Source organism: Zalophus californianus, chromosome X (assembly GCF_009762305.2).
Source record: "Zalophus californianus isolate mZalCal1 chromosome X, mZalCal1.pri.v2, whole genome shotgun sequence".
In the NCBI taxonomy this organism is placed as follows: Eukaryota; Metazoa; Chordata; class Mammalia; order Carnivora; family Otariidae; genus Zalophus; species Zalophus californianus.
This window is the reverse complement of record NC_045612.1, coordinates 68,100,461-68,123,204: the sequence shown is the minus strand read 5'-3', so window position 1 is coordinate 68,123,204 and position 22,744 is coordinate 68,100,461. Positions and strand designations below refer to the sequence as shown.

Here is a 22,744-nt window from a genome sequence, read left to right as displayed (position 1 = left end):
TCTGTCCAGACTCTCATTGTGAAGAGCATTGCTTCTTCCACATTAAATCTAAATCGAATTTTGGTAGTTTGTCATCTCTAAGCTTAGTGATAAAGTATTTTTATACCATTCTCATGTGCAAATTCAAATGGAAAAGTATGAACTAACCTCTTTGAAGGGGAATGTAATTGTTTTCCTGGTATCCCTGTTTGGGTAGAGCCTGTACATGGCTAAAATGTCCCTGTTTCTCCTGACTTCTCACCCGAGCCTGAGAACTGCTCCCAAACAGCAAGAAACTTGAGGCTCTGGTTAGCCCTGTGGTCTTCCTGCATAAACTTTGCAGCATGAAGCAAAGAGCGGTTGTTTTCTAAGTTCTGCCTCTGCTCAGAGGGTATAAAGGGTAGAACTATGAGTTCTCCATTTCCTTGGGAAGGTAAACCTAATGTAAGGCTCCAGTTTTTAGCTATACAATCTAGGACAATTGTGAAAGTATCCTAAGAAAATAATCATACATGCATGTAGAAATTTAGCCCTTAGGGTATTCACTGCAGAGTTATTTGTAGTGTAAGAAAAGATTTGAAAGTATATAAATGACTTACAACAAAGAAATGGTTGAATAAATATACATTCAAAGGATGTAATATTATGTAACTGTTAAATCATGTTTTTGAAAAATATTTAATAACATCGAAAAATCTACATGTAAACATAAAAAAGCATGTTAAAAAATAACAGCATTAAAATAAAGTAAAATGTTATCACCAACTTTAGAGGCGACTAATGCAAATTATGACTATTATGACTACCAAAATCAGACTTGGATTTAACATAGAACCTAATAAAGTCTTTCCTTAGTATGAGAGATTAGACAGATGCACAATACTATTTCAATTTTCATTTTAAAATACATACTATATTAATGGTGGCTATCATAGGATGCTGGGACTCTAAGCAATTCATTTTATTTTTTTAAGCTTTTTTTTTGTATTTCCCAAATGTTTGACAATGAATTTGTATTTGTTTCCTAATTGAAAAGAAAGAGAAATATGTGGCTTCTGGTTAGGGTGTTTCCTCATTTCCAAAGGTTCCCAGTCTCAGCCAACCTTGAAGGGGCTACGGTGTATCCAGTTGGAAGGGCTGCTTTCCTAGGCCGTTGTTTATTTCATTGTTTCATAATAAAAATTCGCCTGCAGTTCAAATGTTGATAGTGACAAAGGTAATTTGCTTGGTCATCTGTTTATATATAGCAGAGGTGGCACTATAAACATTGAGATAACCAAATAATTATTGGGTTTCCTGCCTTTGGAAGTAGAAAAGTTAACTATTAGTTCTAAGAGTATACATTAGAATGGTGTACTATTCTTTGACATTGTAGATGAACAAATCTTCTTTTGTGGCAGCATTGCTATGGTTTTTTAGTTTGGCGAGGGTCCTAGCTCATCCCTTTCCCTGCAACCCCCAAAGCTAGAGTCCTAACTTCTAAAAGCTAGCTCACTCTGACATCCAAAGGAGTTTTTACACTTGTTTCACAGTGTTCCAGTTGAGAAGCCATCATCTTATATATGATCCTATTTCTGGAAGGGACTGTAGTCTCTCTGTTCCAGCTGCCTTTGAAATGAAACAAAACAAAGACTCTTCAGGGAGGAAGTTGCTGTAACTGAATGTATTTTTAAAGTCTTGGATATATAACAATTTGATTCTAAGAATTTATTAGTGAATGAGTAAAGGCATAGTGTGATGATTGTCAAAGCTTTTCAGATATCAGACATATAAACTCGGAGAGTAATCCAGTCTGACTAGGTATTTAAAGGTCATTGCTTTCTGTCTTCTGTCTGTATTATACCCAATGACTATAAAATTTCTGAATTCCAGCTAACATTACCAAAAAGTCATGCCATGACAGCAATTCTCCTTTTATTTTTTGAAGGTGCCAAATCAATCATTCAGGAGTTTCCAGAGATCACAATTTTAACTACTGAAGTTCATCCTGTCGCACCTACACATTTTGGACAGAAATACTTTGGGACAGACTGAGTTACCAAAGGAAAATTAATGATCTTGTGTACTATTACAGTTAATGTTCTGAGTTTCTACTTGTTTTACTAATTCACTTGAGGAATGGCAGAGGAAATTACGTTTTGTAACTTCAAAGTGGGTATAGTAAAAAGGAAATATTTGAGATTTATTTAGTTTATTTGATTATTTCTTAACTGTCGGCACCAAATTCAACAGGGAAGCACACACAACTCTTAGAAAATATTTTAATAATCTTCTGCAAGTCGATGATCCCTTGGCGCACTGAAACTGCTACCTAATATCTTTTTAGGCTCCACACCCAGCATGGAGCCTAGTGCAGGGCTTGAACTCACGACCCTGAGATCAAGACCTGTGCTGAGATCAAGAGTCAGATGCTTGACCGACTGAGCCACCCAAGGCACCCCAAAACTGTTTGCTGATTTTTGAACCTCTCAGTTTGGATGTTGTTTGCAGCCACAAATAAAGCCCAAATGGGAGTCTGGTCTTTGGCCCACTGTAGTTTACATTTTGTTTAGTTTGCTTTTAGTTCTAGGGAGAGTTCGTATATATGGTTGTTGGCACCTTCTTCTACTCTTTACTTTCTAGTACTGTACATGCCAGTAACTTGGGGAGGGTGAAAAAAGAATGTGTCCTGAAATTTTACATTTCCATTAATATCCTCACTCAGTTAGGAGACCCAGGATATATGGCTAGCTCTTTAGTCAAGCCATTATGTTCTTCATGGCTCACTTCCCATCCTGTGCATTGTTGGTAGGTGCCTTGCCAAGTATACTGCAGTGAAGAAGCTGGTGAGCATTTCCAGCAACGGAACTGTAACAATAATTTACGTAGTTAGATTGAACCAGGGATATGTGGATGCTGACAAGGCTGAGTACTGTTAATGCCATCGATGCCCTAGAGAGGAATCTGTGTTTTTTCTGAGGTATGGGGGAAAGAACAGAAAGAACGGTTTCTTGCTGAGTTTCATGGCCCATGAGTACATTAAATTGCTACATTTTAAATTTGGATATTCCATTCAATTTGGAAATGAGTTCTTTCATGTACTTGTCACCTATAGATGTATTAAAGTTAAAAATACCATGATATTTTTTAAATCCTTAAGATTTATGTGTGTTCCTATTTAGACCCCTGAAAGGAAGATAAACTGCTATAGAAATCAATGTTTGTGTTCTGAAACTTGCTTGTGAAACCCTGATCTCATTTTGCATTGATATTAAATATTTTAACAGTGGTTCTGGCTGATGGCTTGAATAATTATACTCTCACAGCCCCATAGGCAGCTGTTGTGGGCCTCTGGTCCAAAAAATCCAGAAAAAGCAGCAGGCAGTATCTTAGAACCAAAGCTGATGAAAGTCAGCAAAGATTAGGGGAGAGGAAGGAAAAGCTGGTGTACAATGGAATGCATTTTCCCTATAGAGCCTAGGAATCCTAGAAAGACTTTACTGTATTTTCCCTTTATTTTAAAATTTTTTTTAGTTTTTATTTAAATTCACTGTATGTTACTTAATATACAGTGTGTTATTAGTTTCAGTTGTAGAATTTTGGGATTCAACACCCAGTGCTCATCACAAGTGCCCTCTTTAATCCCCATTGCCTATTTAACCCATCCCCCCACCCCATGTCCCCTCTGGTAACCATCGGTTTGTTCTCTAAGAGTCTGTTTCCTAAAAATAAGAGTCTGTTTCCTGGTTTGCCTCGCTTTGTTTTCCCTTATGATCATTTGTTTTGTTTCTTAAATTCCACATATGAGTGAAATCATATGGTATTTGTCTTTCTCTGACTGACTTATTTCGCTTAGCATAATACTCTCTAGCTCCATCCACATCATTTCAAATGGCAAGATTTCATTATTTTTATGACTAATTCCATTATATATATATATATATATATATATATATATATATATATATATATATACACACACCACAACTTCTTTATCCATTCATCAGTCCATGGGCATTGGGGCACTTTCCATAATTTGGTTATTGTTGATAATGATGCTATAAACATCAAGGTATCCCTTCAAATCTGTATTTTTGTATCCTTTGGGTAAATACCTAGGAGTGCAGTTGCTGGGTCATAGGGTAGTTCTAGTTTTAACTTTTTGAGGAACCTCCATACTGTTTTCCAGAGTGTTGGCACCAGTCTGCATTCTCACCACCAGTGCAGTAGGATTTCCCTTCCTCCACATCCTCTCCAACACCTGTTGTTTCCTGTGTTGCTGATTTTAGCCATCCTGACAGGTGTGAAGTGATATTGTAGTTTTGATTGGTATTTTCCTGATGATCAGTGATGTTGAGCATCTTTTCATGGGTCTGTTGGCCATCTGCAGTTCTTCTTTGGAAAAACGTCTATTCATATCTTCTGCCCATTTCTTGACTGGATTATTTGTTTTTTGGGAGTTGAGATTGATAAGTTCTTTATACATTTTGGATATTAACCCTTTATCAGATATGTCACTTGCAAATATCTTCTCCCATTCGTAATGTTGCTGTTTAGTTTTGTTGATTGTTTCCTTCTCTGTGCAGAAAAGCTTTTTATTTTTATAAAGTCCCAATAGTTTATTTTTGCTTTTGTTTTCCTTGCCTCGGGAGACATAACTACTAAGACTATCTTTTTTCCATTGGATATTCTTTTCCTGCTTTATTGAAGATTAGTTGCCCTATAGTTGTGGGTACATTTCTGAGTTTTCTGTTCTGTTCCATTGATCTATGTGTCTGTTTTTGTGCCAGTACTGTACTGTCTTGATAATTACAGCTTTGTAATACAGCTTGAAGTCTGGAATTGTGGTGCCGCCAGCTTTGCTTTTCTTTTTCAAGGTTGCTTTGGCTGTTTGGGCTCTTTTCTGGTTCCATACAAATTTCAGGATTGTTTGTTCTAGCTCTGTAAAAAATGCTGGTGTTATTTTGATAGGGATTGCATTAAATGTGTAGATTGCTTTGGGTAGTATAGACATTTCAACAGTATTTGTTCTGTTCCATGAGCATGGAATGTCTTTCCATTTCTTTGTGGCATCTTTGATTTCTTTCATCAGTGTTTTATACTTGATACAGATTTTACCTCTTTGGTTAGGTTTACTCCCAGGTATCTTATGCTTTTTTCTGCAGTTGTAAATGGGGATTCCTTGATTTCTCTTTCTGCTGCTTCATTATTTGTGTATAGAAATGCAACAGATTTAGGGATGCCTGGGTGGCTCAGTTGGTTAAGCATCTGCCTTAAGTTCAGGTCATGATCCCAGGATCCTGGGATCGAGTCCTGAATCGGGCTTCTTTCTCAGAGGCGAGCCTGCTTCTCCCCCTGCCTGCTCTGCCCGCTCTGCCTGCCCCGCTTTCCCTGCATGTGCTGCTCTCTTTTTCTCTCTCTCTCTGACAAATAAATAAATAAAATCTTAAAAAAAAAAAGAAATGCAACAGATTTCTATATGTTGATTTTGGATCCTGAGACTTGACTGAATTCATGTATTAATTCTAGCAAATTTTTTGTGGAATCTTTTGGATTTTCTACATAGAGTATCATGTCATCTGCAAATAGTGCAAGTTTGACTTCTTCTTTGCTGATTTGGATGCCTTTTATTTCCTTTTCTTGTCTGTTTGCTGAGGCTAGAACTTCCAGCACTATGTTAAATAAAAGTGGTGAGAGTGGACATCCCTGTCTTGTTCCTGACCAAAGAGGAAAAGCTCTCAGTTTTTCCCCATTGAGGATGATATTAGCTCTGGGTTTCTTTGTATATGGTCTTTATGATGTTGAGTTATGTTCCCTCAGTCCCTACTTTGTTGAGGATTTTTATCAAAAATGGACACTGTACTTTGTCAAGTGATTTTTCTGCATGTACTGAGAGGATCATATGATTCTTATCCTTTCTTTTATTAGTATGGTATGTCATCTTGATTGATTTGGGAATATTGAACCAACCTTGCAACCCAGGAATAAACTCCACTTGATTGTGGTGAATGACTCTTTTAATGTGCAGTTGTGTTTGATTTCCTAGTGTTTGTTTCCTAAAAGATTTTATTTATTTATTTGAGAGAGAGAGTGTGTGTGCACAAGCAGGAGGGAGGGGCAGAGGAAGAGGGAGAAGCAGACTCCCCGCTGAGCAGGGAGCCCTACATGGAGCTTAAGTGCAGGACCCCGAGATCATGACCTGAGCTGAAGGCAACTGCTTAAACGACTGAGCCATCCAGGTGCTCCTCGATTTCCTAGTATTTTATGGAGAATATTTGCATCCATGTTCACTGGGGACATTGGCCTGTAATTCTCTTTTTTAGTGGAGTCTTTATCTGGTTTTGGTATTGGGGTAATGCTGGCCTCATAGAATGAATTTGGAAGTTTTCCTTCCAATTCTATTTTTTGAAATTGTAGAATACATATTAACTTTTCTTTAAATGTTTAGTAGATTTCTCCTGGGAAGCCATCTGGCCCTGGACTCTTGGTTGTTGGGAATTTTTTGATTGCTGACTCAATTTCTTTGCTTGTTATCCGTCTTTTCAAGTTTTCTGTTTCTTCCTGTTTCAGTTTTGGTTGTTTCTATGTTTCTAGGAATTTATTTTGTCCAGGTTGTCCAATTTTTTTGCCATATATTTTTTCATAACATTCTGTTAGAATTGTTTGTACTTCTGTGATATCTCCTCTCTTATTTGTGATTTTATTAGTTTGGGTCCTTTCACTTTTTTTTTTGCTAAGTCTGCTAGGGGTTTGTCAGTTTTATTATTATTATTATTTTTTAAGAAACAGCTCCTGGTTGCATTGATCCGTTCTATTGTTTTTTAGTTTCTATATCATTTTTTAAAATTTTTTTCTCTTGCTATTTATTTATTTTATTATTTATTTATTTAATTATGTTCAGTTAGCCACTGTATAGTACATAGTCTTTGATGTAGTGTTCAATGATTCATCAGTTAAGTATTAACACCCAGTGCTCATCACAGCATGTGCCCTCCTCAATACCCATCACCCTATTACCCCCTCCCCCCGTTCTCCTCCCCTCTGAAACCCCCAGATTGTTTCTCAGGGTCCATAGTGTCTCATGGTTCATCTCCCTCTTTGATTTCTCCCCCTTTCGATTTCCCTCCCTTCCCCTATGGTCCTCCGTGCTATTGCTTATGTTCCACATATGAGTGAAACCATACCATAATTGTCTTTCTCTGCTTGACTTACTTCATTTAACATAATCTCCTCCAGTCCCATCCATGTCGATGCAAATGGTGGGTATTAATCGTTTCTGAATGCTGAATAATATTCCACTGTGTATATGTACCACATCTTCTTTATCCATTCAGCTGTTGAAGGGCATCTCGGCTCCTTCCACATTTTGGCTATTGTCGACATTGCTGCTATGAACATTGGGGTTCACGTGCCCCTTCTTTTCACTATGTCTGTATCTTTGGGGTAAATAGCCAGTAGTTCAATTGCTGGGTCATAGGGTAGCTCTATTTTTAACTTCTTGAGGAACCTCCATACTGTTTTCCAAAGTGGCTGTACCAGCTTGCATTCCCACCAACAGTGTAAGAGGGTTCCCCTTTCTCCACATTCTCGCCAACACTTGTTTCCTGTCTTGTTAATTTTTGCCATTCTAACTGGTGTAAGGTAGTATCTCATTGTGGTTTTGATTTGTATTTCCCTGATGGCTAGTGGTGTTGAGCATTTTTTTCATGTGTCTGTTAGCCATTTGTATGTCTTTTTTGGAGAAGTGTCTGTTCATGTCTTCTGCCCGTTTTTTGACTGGGTTATTAGTTTTTTGAGTGTTGAGTTTGAGAAGTTCTTTATCGGTCTTGGATATCAGCCCTTTATCTGTAATGTCATTTGCAAATACCTTCTCCCATTCCGTGGGTTGCCTCTTTGTTTTGTTGACTGTTTTCTTTGCTGTGCAGAAGCTTTTTATCTTGATGAAGTCCCAAAAGTTCATTTTTGCTTTTGTTTCACTTGCCTTTGGAGACATGTCTTGAAAGAAGTTACTGTGGCCGATGTCGAAGAGGTTACAGCCTATGTTCTCCTCTAGGATTTTGATGGATTCCTGTCTCACATTGAGGTCTTTCATCCATTTTTAGTTTATCTTTGTGTATGGTGTAAGGGAATGGTCCAGTTTTATTCTTCTATATGTAGCTGTCCAATTTTCCCAGCACCACGTATTGAAGAGACTGTCTTTTTTCCATTGGATATTTTTTTCCTGATTTGTCAAAGATTAGTTGACCATAGATTTGAGGGTCCATTTCTGGAGTCTCTACTCTGTTCCATTGGTCTGTGTGTCTATATCATTTCTTTCCATTTAATCTATTATTTCCCTCCTTCTGCTGGCTTTAGGCTTCGTTTTTTGTTCTTTTCGTAGTTCCTTTAGGTGTAAGGTTAGGCCCGTTCTTTTCTCAAGCCCAGCAAATACCCTTATTGTTCAAAATTTTCCAAAAGGCATGTTACTTATATCTGTTCTGCTTAGATCTCTGGCTGTGACCTTATCTTGTTCTTTCATTTGGAATGAATTCCTCCTTCTTGGCGTTTTGTCCATGTCTCTAACTTCTGTGTGTTAAGAAAGCCAGTTACGTTTCCTGTTCTTGAGAGGAATGGCTTTATGAAAAAGAGGTCATATAGTGTCCAGGGACTGGTGCTTCAGGGAGTATCTCTGATGTGTGCTGCATATACTCTGCTCTTTGTTTTGGCTGCTCTATCCTTCAGGTCAGTCGTCTGCAGAGGTTCTCCTTGCCTGCAGTGGACAGTGTTTGGTCCTTGGCCAATATGTGGTGAGTTTTAACTAGGTTTACTCTGGTATGCTTGTTAAATGAAACCTGATACTACTTCCACTAGAACTGAAGACCTCTCTGGTCAGGAGATGTGGTGTTGCAGGGTTCTATGCTGGTCTTCTGGGGAAGGGGCCCACCACCCTGGGACTGAGGCAGGCTTCACCAAGAAGGGCAGTACTGCCAGAGCACAGGGATTTGGGACCTGGTGTAAGCAAGTTAGGCTACCAGTGTTGCTTTATGCAGGTGGCTCTGTGTTTATGCTGAGGGCCTAGGGATGGGAATGGCTCTGGGCAACTCTTTTGTCACTAAGAGAATCATCTCCCTGGAACTCTGCCTCTCAGGGACTCACTCCAAGAAGAGCCAAATAATCTCCCCCGATGTGCCCCAAGAGTTCTTCAGATCATTATTTCCATGCCATCTGGCCCTCGGTTTTTTTTAGTTTACCTTCTCTCCAGGTGTAGGCAGTGCCTTTAGGGTTCTATCCCAGCCCTGCCTGCTGACCTTCAAATCGCTAGTCTTTAAGCCTATTTGGTTGCAAGAACTCATGAAAATCAGCCCTTCTTGTTTTCCCAGTCAGTGGCTTTGGGGAAATGTTCTCCTTGTGCATTCCCCTGTGTGTTCCTCTCTCTTTCATCTCTCTCCACAACCACAGCTCCTAACCTGTACCCTTGATCTGTTTCTTCCCTCAACCACATCTCTGCACTTCCTATCTTCTTCGATGTGGTTTCTTCTCTCCCTTTAGGTGTGGAATTTGTTCTGTCAGTCTTCAGGTTGATTTTTGGGGCATTTAGAGTGATTTGTTAGTTATATAGTTCTGTTTGAGGGACGAGATGAGCCTTGGGTCCTTCTAGTATGCCGCCATCTTAGCTCCAACCTATCTCCCTTTATTTTTGAAAACTGTCATAATTATGAAAACTGAGATTAATTGATAGATTACCCATATTACAATTCTTCCATGGCAAATGTTGCTTTCATGTTCTTATTGGAATTATCATTTATTACCCATCAGTTAAGTATTTTGTTACAATTTGGAATTTGTTTATTCTTGATTAGCAGAAGCTGTAACTGAAGCCCAGTAAAGCCCAAATCTTTAACTCAGTGTCCTAGGAAAAATGTGAGCAGAAACTTTAGATAAGAGACCAGATTTGGCTTAGATTGATGTATTGAATTAGTTGGAAAGGTGATGTCTACCACTACAGGAGTCAGTCAGTGCTTCTGAGTTGGTACTTATGTTAGGGTTTTAATACCGGGAAGTAACTATCTAGAACATCAGACAAGTTCATATTCAAGTGCAGGTATAAAACCATGTTGCTAGTAAATTATTTTTATATTATCAGCCATTTAGATTTAATGTGTCTTGTTTCGGGGCAGCTGGGTGGCTTAGTCGGTTAAGCGTCTTTCTTCGGCTCAGGTCATGATCCCAGGGTCCTGGGATTGAGCCCCACAATGGGCTCCTTGCTCAATGGGGAGCCTGCTTCTCCCTCTCCCTCTGCCCACCCTCTCCCCCTCCCCCTCCGCTCATGCTCTGTCTCTGGCTTTCTCTCTCTCAATAAATAAAATCTTTAAAAAAATAATGTGTCTTGTTTCTTTTCATCACTGAACATGATTGGGATTTGACTACTCTTGGTTTCCACATGGAGGGAATTCCGGCTATAAGCAATAGCAATTATTCTGTGGGATTGTATTCCCCATGAGTGTTTTTCCTTTAACCCCCTTCAGATTTCAAGAAAAATTGTAACTATGGCTTCTGAAATTTGGACCTTTTTACCAAGTGAAGCATTATTTGTAGGGTTAATCACTTGTGCAACTCAGGGCCTGGGAAATTTTCTAAATGATACAAAATTAACAGACTATTCAAAAAAGATTGTTTTTAATGACATGAATTTCAGAGCAGTTTAAACTGTGTAGATTCCTTATTGAAGAAAGAAACCCTAACACCATAAAAACGACACTCAAATAGTATACAACAGTGTTTCTCAAAAGTTGAATGTGCATCAGAGTCACTGGGACCTCACCACTAATTTCTGATTTGGTAGGTCTGGAGTAGGGTCTGAGGACTTGAGTTTCTAAGTTCCCAGGTAATGCTGGTGTTGCTGGTCTGGTGGCCACACTTTGATATCAGGTACTTCTTATATAATACAAGAATTTCATGATATAAATTTCCTTAGAAATACTGATTTAGCTGTACCCCACAAATTTTGGTATGTTGTGTTTTCATTTTCATTTCAGGCAAAACACTCTCATTTCTGTTTTGATTTTTCCTTTGATCTAGGGTTATTTAGAAGTATGTTATTTAATTTCCAAGTTTATGGTATTTTCTAGATTCTTTTTTATTGATTCCTAATTTAATTCAGAGACTATGCTTCATACGATTTGAATCCTTTTAAATTTATTGAGATTTGTTTTATGGCCCAGAATATAGTCTCTTGGTAAATCTTCCCTGTGTGCTTGGAAAGTATGTGTTTCCTATTGTTATTGAGTGTTCTATAGAAATGTCAATTGTGTTAAGTTAGTTGATAGTGTTGTTCAAGATTTCTCTTTCTTTACAGATATTTCTGTGTGTTCTATCAGTTACTGAGAGAGTGGTGTTAACATACATTGGTATATCCATGCTCAGTGCAGAGTCTGCTTGAGTTTCTCTCTTCTTCTCCCTCTGCCCCACCCCCCTGCCCCCACGTGCTGGCATGTGCTCTCTCTCCCCCCTCTTTTATAAATAAATAAATAAATCTTTTTTTTAAAAAAGAATACATGTTTTGTTTCCTAAAATGTTGGGTCCCACATGCTGAGGTTATATGGGTAGTCACGCCTGGCTTTTATTTATTCTCAGTATGCCATGAAGGCCTCCCCTAGCCTTCCTTGTCTCAAAGTGGGGCCATTTCCCATGGGGATTTAAACCCACCATATAATGCCTACTACCTTATTCCTATCAGAAACTAGCTTTTATTTACTAACTTTATATGCACAAAAACAAGGGTATTAAGTATTCATACACAGCGCACTTTGGCATCATAGACATGCAGCTGCTATATTCTGACCATAATAGCCCAGAACCTTTCTAAGTATTTGGTGATCAAAGTTTATAGTTTTACACATTGATCAGTCTGCCAGGAGTTGTATGGTTTGATGGTTCAGCAGAGTAATTCCTGGAAGTATCTTCCTAACTGATACCCTTTATAGTAGATATAACCTGAAATTTAAGAAGCAAAATGTACTGGCACATTATTAAAGATTTATTCAGTCATCAACAGTTGATCCTGTTCATTATAGCATATGACCAGAATGTCTCCTAGAGTAATAATACCACTTAGCTTTGCAAGCTTCCATTCAACCTTGTCAAAATCCAAAAGTGGGGGTGGTCTGGGCAAACATACAGTGTCACCCTCTTGGATATCTGGTATTATTATGATGAGATAGTATTCTTCTCTTCTTTTGAGCCCCTTGAGGAAACAATGTAATATGGAATGTCCTTTGTTGCATAAGCCATTTATTCTTTTACCTTCAGCTACTATTTTTCCTTCTTTGTACTTGTCACTGGCTTTAACCCAAACCTTTCCATCTTTAGAAGGAGTCTCAGATTCAGTGACAGTGCTGGTTCAGATTTCTGGCAACAGCAGTAAGAGTCTAGCAAGTGCTTTCCTTTCAGTCCATTCCCATTTGTATAGAATAGGGTTACACAGATAACTAGTAGGCTGTCTGGGCCACTAGGCAATACAGCTGCAGTCATTGTCAGTTCCAATTTTGCAAGATGGGGTGAAAGTATAATCCATTCCAAAAGGACCTTAGAAATTCTGGCATAAAGATTTAAAGGTATAATTAGTTTCTTGCTTAGGGATCATCCCTGGTTCTGACAGGCACTATTGTAGTCCTGGCCCTAAAATCACTTCATCAAGCAGGAAAAAAATGTGGAGGTGATGTGTGAAAGGATTGAATAGCTTTACAGTATCCTCCATACCCTTACTTCCCTACAAAAGTCGAGGAGACTATTCAGTGGGGACCATTCTTTGGTTGCCTTCATGTTGAATGTGAGCACATGTTCATTGAAGTATGTAAAGTTTTCATGCTTTGTCTCTCATCACTTTTTTATTATGTCATAATTCACATACAATAGAAGTAACCCTTTAAAATATTTAAGTCATTTTTAATACACACAGAATTGACCAACCACCACTATCTAATTCGAGAATTTTTTATTAACCCAATAAGAAACCTGTATTCATTAGTAGTCACTCTCCATTCTGCCTCCCTCCAGTCCCTGGCAACCACTAATTTATCTTCTGTTTCAATGGATATACCTATTCTGAACATTTGACATAAATGTAATCATACACTATGTAATCCATTTTCAGTTTATTTTCATGTTTGATGTAGGAAGGAGTTCAACTTCATTCCTTTGCATGTCGTTATCCAGTTGTCCCACTGCCATTTATAAAAAGGGCTTTATTCCCCATTAAATTGTCTTGGTACCCTTGTCAAGAATCCATTGACCATAAATATAAGAGTATATTTATGGACTCTCAATTCTGTTTTATTGTTGTATATGTTTATCGTTATGCTACTTTTGATTACTGTAGCTTTGTGGTAAGTTTTGATATCAGGATGTGGGAATTCGTCTACTTTGTGCTTTATCAGGATTGTTTTGGCTACTTGGGTTCTCTTACAATTCCTTATGGATTTTAGGATAAGCTTCCATTTCTGTAAAATGGGCCACTGGGATTTTTAGAGGAATTGCATTGAATCCGCAGGTCAATTTGAGTAATATTGACATCTTAACAAAATTATCTTCCAGCCCATTAGCATGAGATGTCCTTCCATTTATTTGTGTTTAATTTCTTCCAGCAATGTTTTGTTGATTTCTGTATACAAGTCTCATCCTCCTTCATTAAATTTATCCCTAAGTATTTTATTCATTTTGATGCTATTGTAAATGAAATTGTTTTATTAATTTCCTTTCAGATTGTTCATTGCTACAGTATGGGTATAAGAGTGATTTTCTTTTTTTTTTTTAATAATTTTTTATTGTTATGTTAATCACCATACATTACATCATTAATTTTTGATGTAGTGTTCCATGATTCATTGTTAGTGCATAACACCCAGTGCTCCACGCAGAATGTGCCCTCTTTAATACCCATCACCAGGCTAACCCATCCTCCCACCCCCCCTCCCCTCTAGAACCCTCAGTTTGTTTTTCAGAGTCCATCGTCTCTCATGGTTCGTCTCCCCCTCCGACTTACTCCCCTTCATTCTTCCCCTCCTGCTATCTTCTTTTTTTTTTCTTAACATATATTGCATTATTTGTTTCAGAAGTACAGATCCGTGATTCATCTGTGTTGATCTTACATCCTGCAATTTTGCAGAACTTGTTTATTAGCTCTAAATGTTTGTGTGTGTGTGTGTGTGTGTGTGTGTGTGTGTGTGTCTTCAGGATTTTCTACATATAAGATTATGTTATATGCATATAGAGATAGTTTCAGTTCTTTTCCAATTTGAATGAATTTTATTCCTTTTTTACCTAATTGCTGTGGCTAGAAGTTCCATTATAATACTGAAAAAAGTGCTAAAAGCAGGCATCTTTGTTTTGGTCCTGATCTTATGGGCAACAATTTTAGAATTTCATCTTTGAGTATTATAAAATATATACCTGTTCATCTCTCTTAAAATGTTTTGTTTAAAGTCTATTTTGATTGGACTTCCAGGGAAGATGGCAGAGTAGGAGGACCCTAAACTCTTGCCATCCTATGGATGCAACTAGATGACATCTGCATCAGAGCAAACAACCCAGGAAAGTACCCCAAAGGCTGGTCCAACAAACTCCACAACTAAATGTAGAGAAGAGGCCACATCAAAGAGGGTAGGAAGGATGAGGACTTGGTGGGAACCTAAACCCCGTGTGTCTGCACCAGAAGGAGGGATCTGTGGGCACAGAGAAGGGTGAAAAACAGACTAGTACAGTGAGGAGCCTACAAAAGGAAGAGAAATCCCCATAGCATTTGACTTTGAAAATCAGAGGGATCAGATTTCATGAGTGCTTATAACTAGTGGGACTTAAAGCCTGAAATAAAAAAAATCAGTGGCCTTGCTTGTGAGAGAGCCTAGAGGACTCTAGGAAACTGAGCCCTTGCCACTAAAGAGATAGCACAGCAAACAGCCTGTGGAAATACAGCTTGGAAGCAGCAGTTTGAAAGGTACCTGGAGCTTATGCGAGGGAGAGTTAGTTACTAATTTCAGAGTTTGCTCAGGGACTTCACCAGGAACAAAGGAGCTGGCAGATGCCATTTCTCTCCCCCACCCAACACTACAAACACACAGCCACCTGCAGGAACCAGTGCAGCACCAGCACTTATTACCTAACTCACTTACACTATGCTCTGTCCCCTTCAGCCAGGCCTGCCTCAGTCCCAGTGCTTTGGATACCCTCCCCAAGAAGACCCATGCAAAATTTAAAAACACTGCTCCTCCTGAACTCCTGTGGAGAAGGAGCACACCTTGTTAAAAGTGCACCCCTTGAAGGGAAGGAAAAATAAGACAAGAGGAAAACAGAGAGGGAGGCAAACCATAAGAGACACTAAACTCTAGGAACAAAACAGGGTTGCTGGAGGGGAGGTGGGTGGGGGGAAGGGATAATTAGGTGATGGGCATTGTGGAAGGCACTTGATGTAATGACCACTGGGTGTTATATGCAACTGATGAGTCACTAAATTCTACCTCTGAAACTAATAATTAAAAAAAGACAATAAAAAAAGTACATCCCTTGCCTGCACATGCTTTGCCAAGCAGCCTGGCCTGGCTCAGGCCTACAGGGTGGCTGCACGTTCCCTGTGGGAGAGGACAATGCCCGCAGCTTGTGAAAATGTGCCCCTGTCCAAATGTGCACACTTTGTGAAGTTCCCCTGTCAGCTGTGCAATCTTTGTGGAGTTCCACCTCCTGCTGGAGTTACCTAGTTAAAAGTGTATGTCTGGCCCACTACTTTCAAGAGCAAGAGACATAGTTGACTTTCCTAACACAAATAGAGAGTTAGGCAAAATGAGGAGACTGAAGAATATATCACAAATGAAAGGACAGGACAAAACCACAGCAAAAGACTTAAGTGAAGAAGATATAAATAAAATGCCTGATAGAGAATTTAAAGTGATGGTCATACAGATATTCACTGTGTTCAAGAAAAGAGTGAAGGAAATCAGTGAGAACTTAAGAAGAGGTAGAAAACATAAAAAAGAACCAATGAGAGATGAAGAACAATAAATGAAATTAAAAATACAGTTGATGGAATAAATAGCAGGCTGGAAGAAGCAAAATGAATTAATGAACTAGAATCCAGAGTAATGCAAAGTAATAAAGCTGAACAAATGACAGAAAAATGAATTATGCAAAATGAGAATAGACTTAGGGATTGTGGTGACTGCATCAAGCATAATGACATTTGCATTATGGGGATCCCAGAGGGAGAAGAGAGAAAAAGGGGGAAGAAAATTTATTTGAAGAAATAGTAGCTTAAAACATCCCTAATCTAGTGAAGGAAACAGGTATCCAGATCCAGAAGGCACAGAGATCCCCCAACAAAATCAACCAAAGGAGGTCCACACCAAGACACGTAGTAATCAAAATGGCAAAAAGTAGTGATAAAAAAATTTTAAAAGCAGCAAGAGAAAAGAAGACAGCTACATACAAGGGAAACCCCATAATAACGTTATAAGCAGCTTTTTCAGCAGAAACTTTGCAAGCCAGAAGAGAGTGACATGATAAAAGTTCTGAAAGGGAAAAATCTGCAGTCAAGAATACTCTATCCAGCAAGACTATCATTCAGATCAAAATGAGAAATGGAGTTTCCCAGACAAACAAAAGCTGAAAGAATTCATGACCACTAAACCAGCCCTAAAAGAAATATTAAAGGGAACACTTGAGTGGAAAGGAAAGACCAAAAGTGACAGTATGAAAAGTAGGAAACAAGCAGTAAAAATAAATATTTCTATAAAAATTCAGTCAAGGCATTCACAAAATAAAGGGATGTAAAATATGACACCATATACCTAAAATGTGTATGGGGAGGAAGAAGTAAAGATGGGTTCAAACTTAAGTGACCATCAACTTAATATAGACTGCTATATACCGAACACATTATATACAAAACTAATAGTAACTACAAATCAAAAACCACTAGTTGCTGAAGAGATACTATTTTTCCCATTGGATATTCTTTCCTGCTTTGTCAAAGATTAGTTGACTATATAGTTGTGGGTTCATTTCTTGATTTTCTATTCTGTTCTATTGATCCATGTGTCTGTTTTTGTGCCAGTACCATTCTGTTTTGATCATTATACCTTTGTAATATAACTTGAAGACTGGAACCGTGTTGACTCTAGATTTGCATTTCTTTTTCAAGATTCCTTTGGCTGTTTGGGGTCTCTTGAGATTCCAGAGAACTTTTAGGATTGTTTGTTCTAGCTCTGTGAAAAATGCTGGTGATTTTGATAGGGATTGCTTTAAATGTGTAGATTGCTTTGGGTAATATAGAGATTTTAACAGTATTTGTTCTTCCAATCCATGAGCATGGAATGTCTATTTCTCTGTGTCATCTTCAATTTCTTTCATCAGTGTTTTAGTTTTCAGAGTACAGATCTTTTACCTCTTTGATTAGGTTTATTCCTAGGTTCTTATGGTTTTTGGTGCAATTGCAATGGGATTGATTCCTTGATTTCTCTTTCTGTTGTGCTTCATTATTAGTGTATAGGAAGTGCAACAGATTTCTGTATGTTGATTTTGTATCCTGTGACTTTGCTGAATTCGTGTATCAGTCCTATTGGCTTGTAGTTTTCTTTTTTAATAGTGTCTTTATCTGGTTTTGGTATCAGTGTAATACAGACCTCATAGAATAAATTTGCAAGTCATACTTCCTCTTCTATTGTTCAGAATATTTTTGAAAAGAATAGGTATTAACCCCTTTCAGTGTTTGGTAGAATTCACCTGTGAAGCCATCTGATCCTGCACTTTTTTTGTTGGGATTTTTTTGATTACTGATTCAAGTCCATTGCTGATAATAGGTCTGTTCAAATTGTCTATTTCTTAGTGATTCAGTTTTTGGAGATTATATGTTTCTAGGAATTTATCCATTTCTTCTAGATTGTCCACTTTATTGGCATATAGTTTTTCATAATATCCTCTTATAATTGTATTTCTGTAGTGTCAGTTTATTTTTTATTTGATTATTATTTAATTTATTTGAGTCTTCTCTCTCTCTCTCTCTCTCTCTCTCCTCCTCTTTTTCTGATGAGTCTGGCTAAACATTCATCAATTTTGTTCATCTTTTTAAAGAACCAGCTCCTGGTTTCATTGGTCTGTTCCATTGTTTTTGTTTCTATTTTGTTTATTTCTGCTTTAATCTTTCATTATTTCATTCTTTCTACTGGTTTTGAGTTTTGTTTATTCTTCTTTTTTAGCTCCTTTATGTGTAAGGTTTGGTTGTTTGAGATTTTTCTTGTTTCTTGAGGTAGGCCTGTATTGCTAAAATTCCATCTTAGGACATCTTTTGCTGCCTTCCAATGATTTGGGGCCCTTGTTTCTTTCCTTTTCATTTCTTCCCATGTATTTTTAAATTTTCTCTTTGATTCTTTGTTGTCCCATTTATGCTTAGTAGCATGTTATTTAATCCATGTATTTGTGCTCTTTATAGTTTTTTTCTGATGGGGTTGATTTCAAGTTTCATAGCTTTGTGGTCAGGAAAGATGCATGGAATGAATTTGATCTTTTTAAATTTGTTGAGATTTGTTTTGTGTCTTATTATGTGATCTATTCTGGAGAATATTCCATGAACACTAGTAAAGAATATGTATTCTTCTGTTTTAGGATGGAAATTTCTGAAAATGTGTTAAATCTATCTGGTCCAATGTGTCATTCAAAGTTACTATTTCTTGGGATGCCTGGGTGTTTCAGTTGGTAAAGCGTTTCCCTTCAGTTCAAGTCGTGATCCCAGGGTCCTGGGATCAAGTCCCCATTAGACTCCTTGTTCAGTGGGGAGCCTGCTTCTCCCTCTGCCTACCACTCCCCCTGCTTGTGCTATCTCTCTTTTTTCTCTCACAAATAAATAAAATTTAAAAAAAACACAAAGTTACTGTTTCTTTGTTGATTTTCTGTTTTGATGATTTCTCCATTGATGTAAGTGGGTGTAAAGTCCCCTGCTATTATTGTATTACTATATTTCCTTTATGTTTGTTATTGACTGTTTTAAGAATTTGGGTGCTCCCATGTTGGGTGCATAAATATTTACAATTTTAATGTCTTCTTGTTGGATTTTTCCCTGAATGATTATATAGTGTCCTTCTTTGTCTTTTGTTATAGTCTTTGTTTTAAGCCCTATTTTTTCTGATATAAGTATTTTTACCCTTGCTTTCTTTTCTTTTTTTTTAAGATTTATTTATTTATTTGAGAGAGCGAGAATCAGAGAGAGAGAGTACATGAGAGGGGGGAGGGTTAGAGGGAGAAGCAGGCTCCTCGCTGAGCAGAGAGCCCGATGCGGGACTCAATCCAGGGACTCCAGGATCATGACCTGAGCCGAAGGCAGTCGCTTAACCAACTGAGCCACGCAGGCGCCACAACCTTGCTTTCTTTTCACATCCATTTGTATGGTAAAAGTTTCTCCATCCCATCACTTTCAATCTACATGTGTATTTAGGTCTGAAATGAGCCTCTTGTAGGCAAAATACATATGGGTCCTGTTTTTTAATCATGCAGTCACCCTATGTCTTTTTTGTTCTTTGTAGTTTCAAGTTTTTATTTAAATTCCAGTTAGTTAACATACAGTATAATATTAGTTTCAGGAGTAGAATTTAGTGATTCATCAAACATATAACAGTCAGTACTCATCACAAGTGCCCTCCTTAATACCCATCACCCATTTAACCCATCCTCTTTCCTGTCTCTCCTCCAACAATGCTCAGGTTGTTCTCTATAGTTAAGAGTCTGTTTAGAGGCACCTGGGTGGCTCAGTCAGTTGAGCATCCAACTCTTGGTTTTGGCTCAGGTTAGAATCTCAGGGTGGTGGGATTGAGCCCTACTGGGCTCCATGCTCAGCAGGGAGTCTGCTTGATATTCTCTCTCTTCCTCTGCCCCTCCTCATTCTCTCTCTCAAATAAGTAAGTAAGTAAATACAAAGAGTCTGTTTTATGGTTTGCCTCTCTCTTTTTTCTGATATACTCACCTGTTTTGTTTCTTAAATTCTGCATATGAGTGAAATCATATGGTATTTCTCCTTCTCTGACTGATTTAATTTGCTTAACATAATACACTCTATCTCCATGCACATTGTTGCAAATGGCAAGATTTCATTTCTTTCTTATTGCTAAGTACTATTCCATTGTGTGTGTGTGTGTGTGTGTGTGTGTGTGTGTGTGTGTGTGTGTGTGTGTGTATGCCACATCTTCTTTATCCCTTCATCAGGTGATGGAAATTTGGGCTCTTTCCATAATTTGGCTATTGTTGATAATGCTGCTATAAACATTGGGGTGCATGTTTCAATTGGAATCAGTATTTTTGTATCCCTTGGATAAATACCTAGTAGTGCAATTGCTGAATCATAGGGTAGTTCTATTTTTAATTTTTTGAGGAAACTCCATATTGTTTTCTAGAGTGGTTTCACCAGTTTGCATCCCCACCAACAGTGAAAGAGGGTTTCCTCTTTCTACACATACTCGCCAAATCTTTTGAGTGTTATTAATTTTAGCCATTTTGACAGGTGTGAAGTGATATCTCATTGTAGTTTGATTTATATTTCCCTGAGGGTGAGTGATTTTGAGCATCTTTTCATGTGTCTGTTAGTCATCTATGTGTTTTCTTTTTTTAAATTATTTTAAAATTTTTCTTTTTCTTTAATTTTTTTGTCTTATTATGTTCAGTTAGCCACTGTATCATTAGTTTTTGATGTAGTGTTCAATGATTCATTAGTTGCATATAACACCCAGTGCTCATGTTGTCATCTGTATGTTTTCTTTGGGAAAATGTCTGTTCATGTCTTCTGCCCATTTTTTAACTGGATTATTTGTTTTTTGGATGTTGAGTTTGATAAGTTATTTTTTTTTGAAGATTTTATTTATTTATTTATTTGTCAGAGAGAGAGAGAGAGCACAAGCAGGGAGAGCTGCAGGCAGAACAGGCAGCGGGACAAGCAGGCTCCCCTCTGAGCAAGGAGCCAGATGCAGGACTTGATCCCAGGACCCTGGGACCATGATCTGAGCTGAAGGCAGACGCTTAACCGACTGAGCCACCCAGGTGTCCCTGATAAGTTCTTTATAGATTTTGGGTACTAGCCTTTTCTCTGATATGTCATTTGCAAATATCTTCTCTCATTCCTGAGGCTGCCGTTTAGTTTTGTTGGTTGTTTTCTTTGCTGTGCAGAAACTTTTTATCTTGATCAAGTCCCAGTAGTTCATTTTTGCTTTTGTTTCCCTTGCCTCAGGAGATGTATCTAGTAAGAAGTTTCTACTGCCAATGTCACAGTAGTTACTGCCAGTGTTCTCCTCTAGGATTTTAATAGTTTCCTTTCTCACATTCAGGTTTTTCATGCATTTTGAATTTATTTTGTGTTTGGTGTAAGAAAGAGTTCTAGCTTCATTCTTTTGCATGTTGCTGTCCAGTTTTTCCAACACCATTAGTTGAAGAACCTGTCTTTTTTTTCCCATTAGATATTCTTTTCTGCTTTGTTGAAGATTACTTGACCATATAGTTGTGGGTCCGTTTCTGGGTGTTCTATTCTGTTCCATTGATGTGTGTGTCTACTTTTGTGCTAATAATATAGTGTTTGGCTCACTACAGTTTTGTAATATAACTTGATGTCCAGAATTGTAATTTCTCCAGCTTTGCTTTTCTTTTTCAAGATTGCTGTGGTTATTTGGGGTCTTTTGTGGTTCCATACAAATTTTAGGATTGTTTGTTCTAGCTCTGTGAAAAATGCTGGTGATTTCGATAGGGATTGCTTTAAATGTGTAGATTGCTTTGGGTAATATAGAGATTTTAACAGTATTTGTTCTTCCAATCCATGAGCATGGAATGTCTATTTCTCTGTGTCATCTTCAATTTCTTTCATCAGTGTTTTAGTTTTCAGAGTACAGATCTTTTACCTCTTTGATTAGGTTTATTCCTAGGTATCTTATGGGTTTTGGTGCAATTGCAAAAGGGGTCGATTCCTCGATTTCTCTTTCTGCTGCTTCATTATTGGTGTATAGAATTGCAACAATTTCTGCACATGGATTTTGTATCCTGCCACTTGACTGAATTCATGTATCAGTTCTAGCAATTTCTTGGTGGAATCTTTTAGATTTTCTACATAGTGTATCATGTCTGCAAACAGTGAAAGTTTTAATCCTTCCTTGCCAATTTGGATGCCTTTTATTCCTTTTTGTTATCTGATTGTTGAGGCTAGGACATTCAGTACTATATTAAGTAATAGTGGTGAAAGTGGACATCCCTGTCTTATTTCTGACCATAAAGGAAAATCTCTCAGCTTTTCCCTATTGAGGATATTAGCTGTGGGTTTTTCGTGTATGGCCTTTATGATGTAGAGTTATGTTCCCTCTACTTTGGTGAGGGTTTCCATTAAGAATGGATGTTGTATTTGGTCGAATGCTTTTTCTGCATCTGTTGAGAGGATCAAATGTTTCCTATCCTTTCTTTTTTTAATGTGGTGTACCATGTTTATTGATTTGCAAATATTGAACCACCCTTGCAACCCTGGAATAAGTCCTACCTGATTGTGGGGAATGATTGCATGTAATGTATTCCTGGGTATCCCATAAGATACCTAGGAATAAACCTTATCACAGAGGTAAAAGATCTGTACTCTGAAACTATAAAACACTGATGAAAGAAATTGAAGTTGACACAAAAAAATAGAAAGACATTCCATGCTCATGGATTGGAAGAACTCGAATCCTGGATTCTAGTTGCTAGTATTTTGTTGAGAATCTTTTTGTTCATGTTTATCAGGGATATTGGCCTGTAGTTCTTTTTTCAG

General features: G+C 37.8%; 1 protein-coding gene across 7 annotated transcripts in view; it reads left to right on the top strand.

The window, feature by feature from the left end:
* The window catches only part of UPRT (uracil phosphoribosyltransferase homolog), a 65,337-nt gene that overhangs the window by 25,057 nt on the left and 17,536 nt on the right, over positions 1-22,744 (top strand). For 4 of the 7 annotated variants that reach the window (XM_027607772.1, XM_027607774.1, XM_027607769.1 and 1 more), the window contains one exon: positions 1,907-2,164. The exons of the other annotated variants lie outside the window; for them this stretch is intronic. In XM_027607772.1, the coding sequence (XP_027463573.1) occupies positions 1,907-2,013 (107 nt within the window). In that variant the 3' untranslated portion in view covers positions 2,014-2,164. Of the gene's footprint in view, positions 1-1,906; positions 2,165-22,744 lie in introns of those variants that run through there. 7 annotated transcript variants of the gene reach the window in all.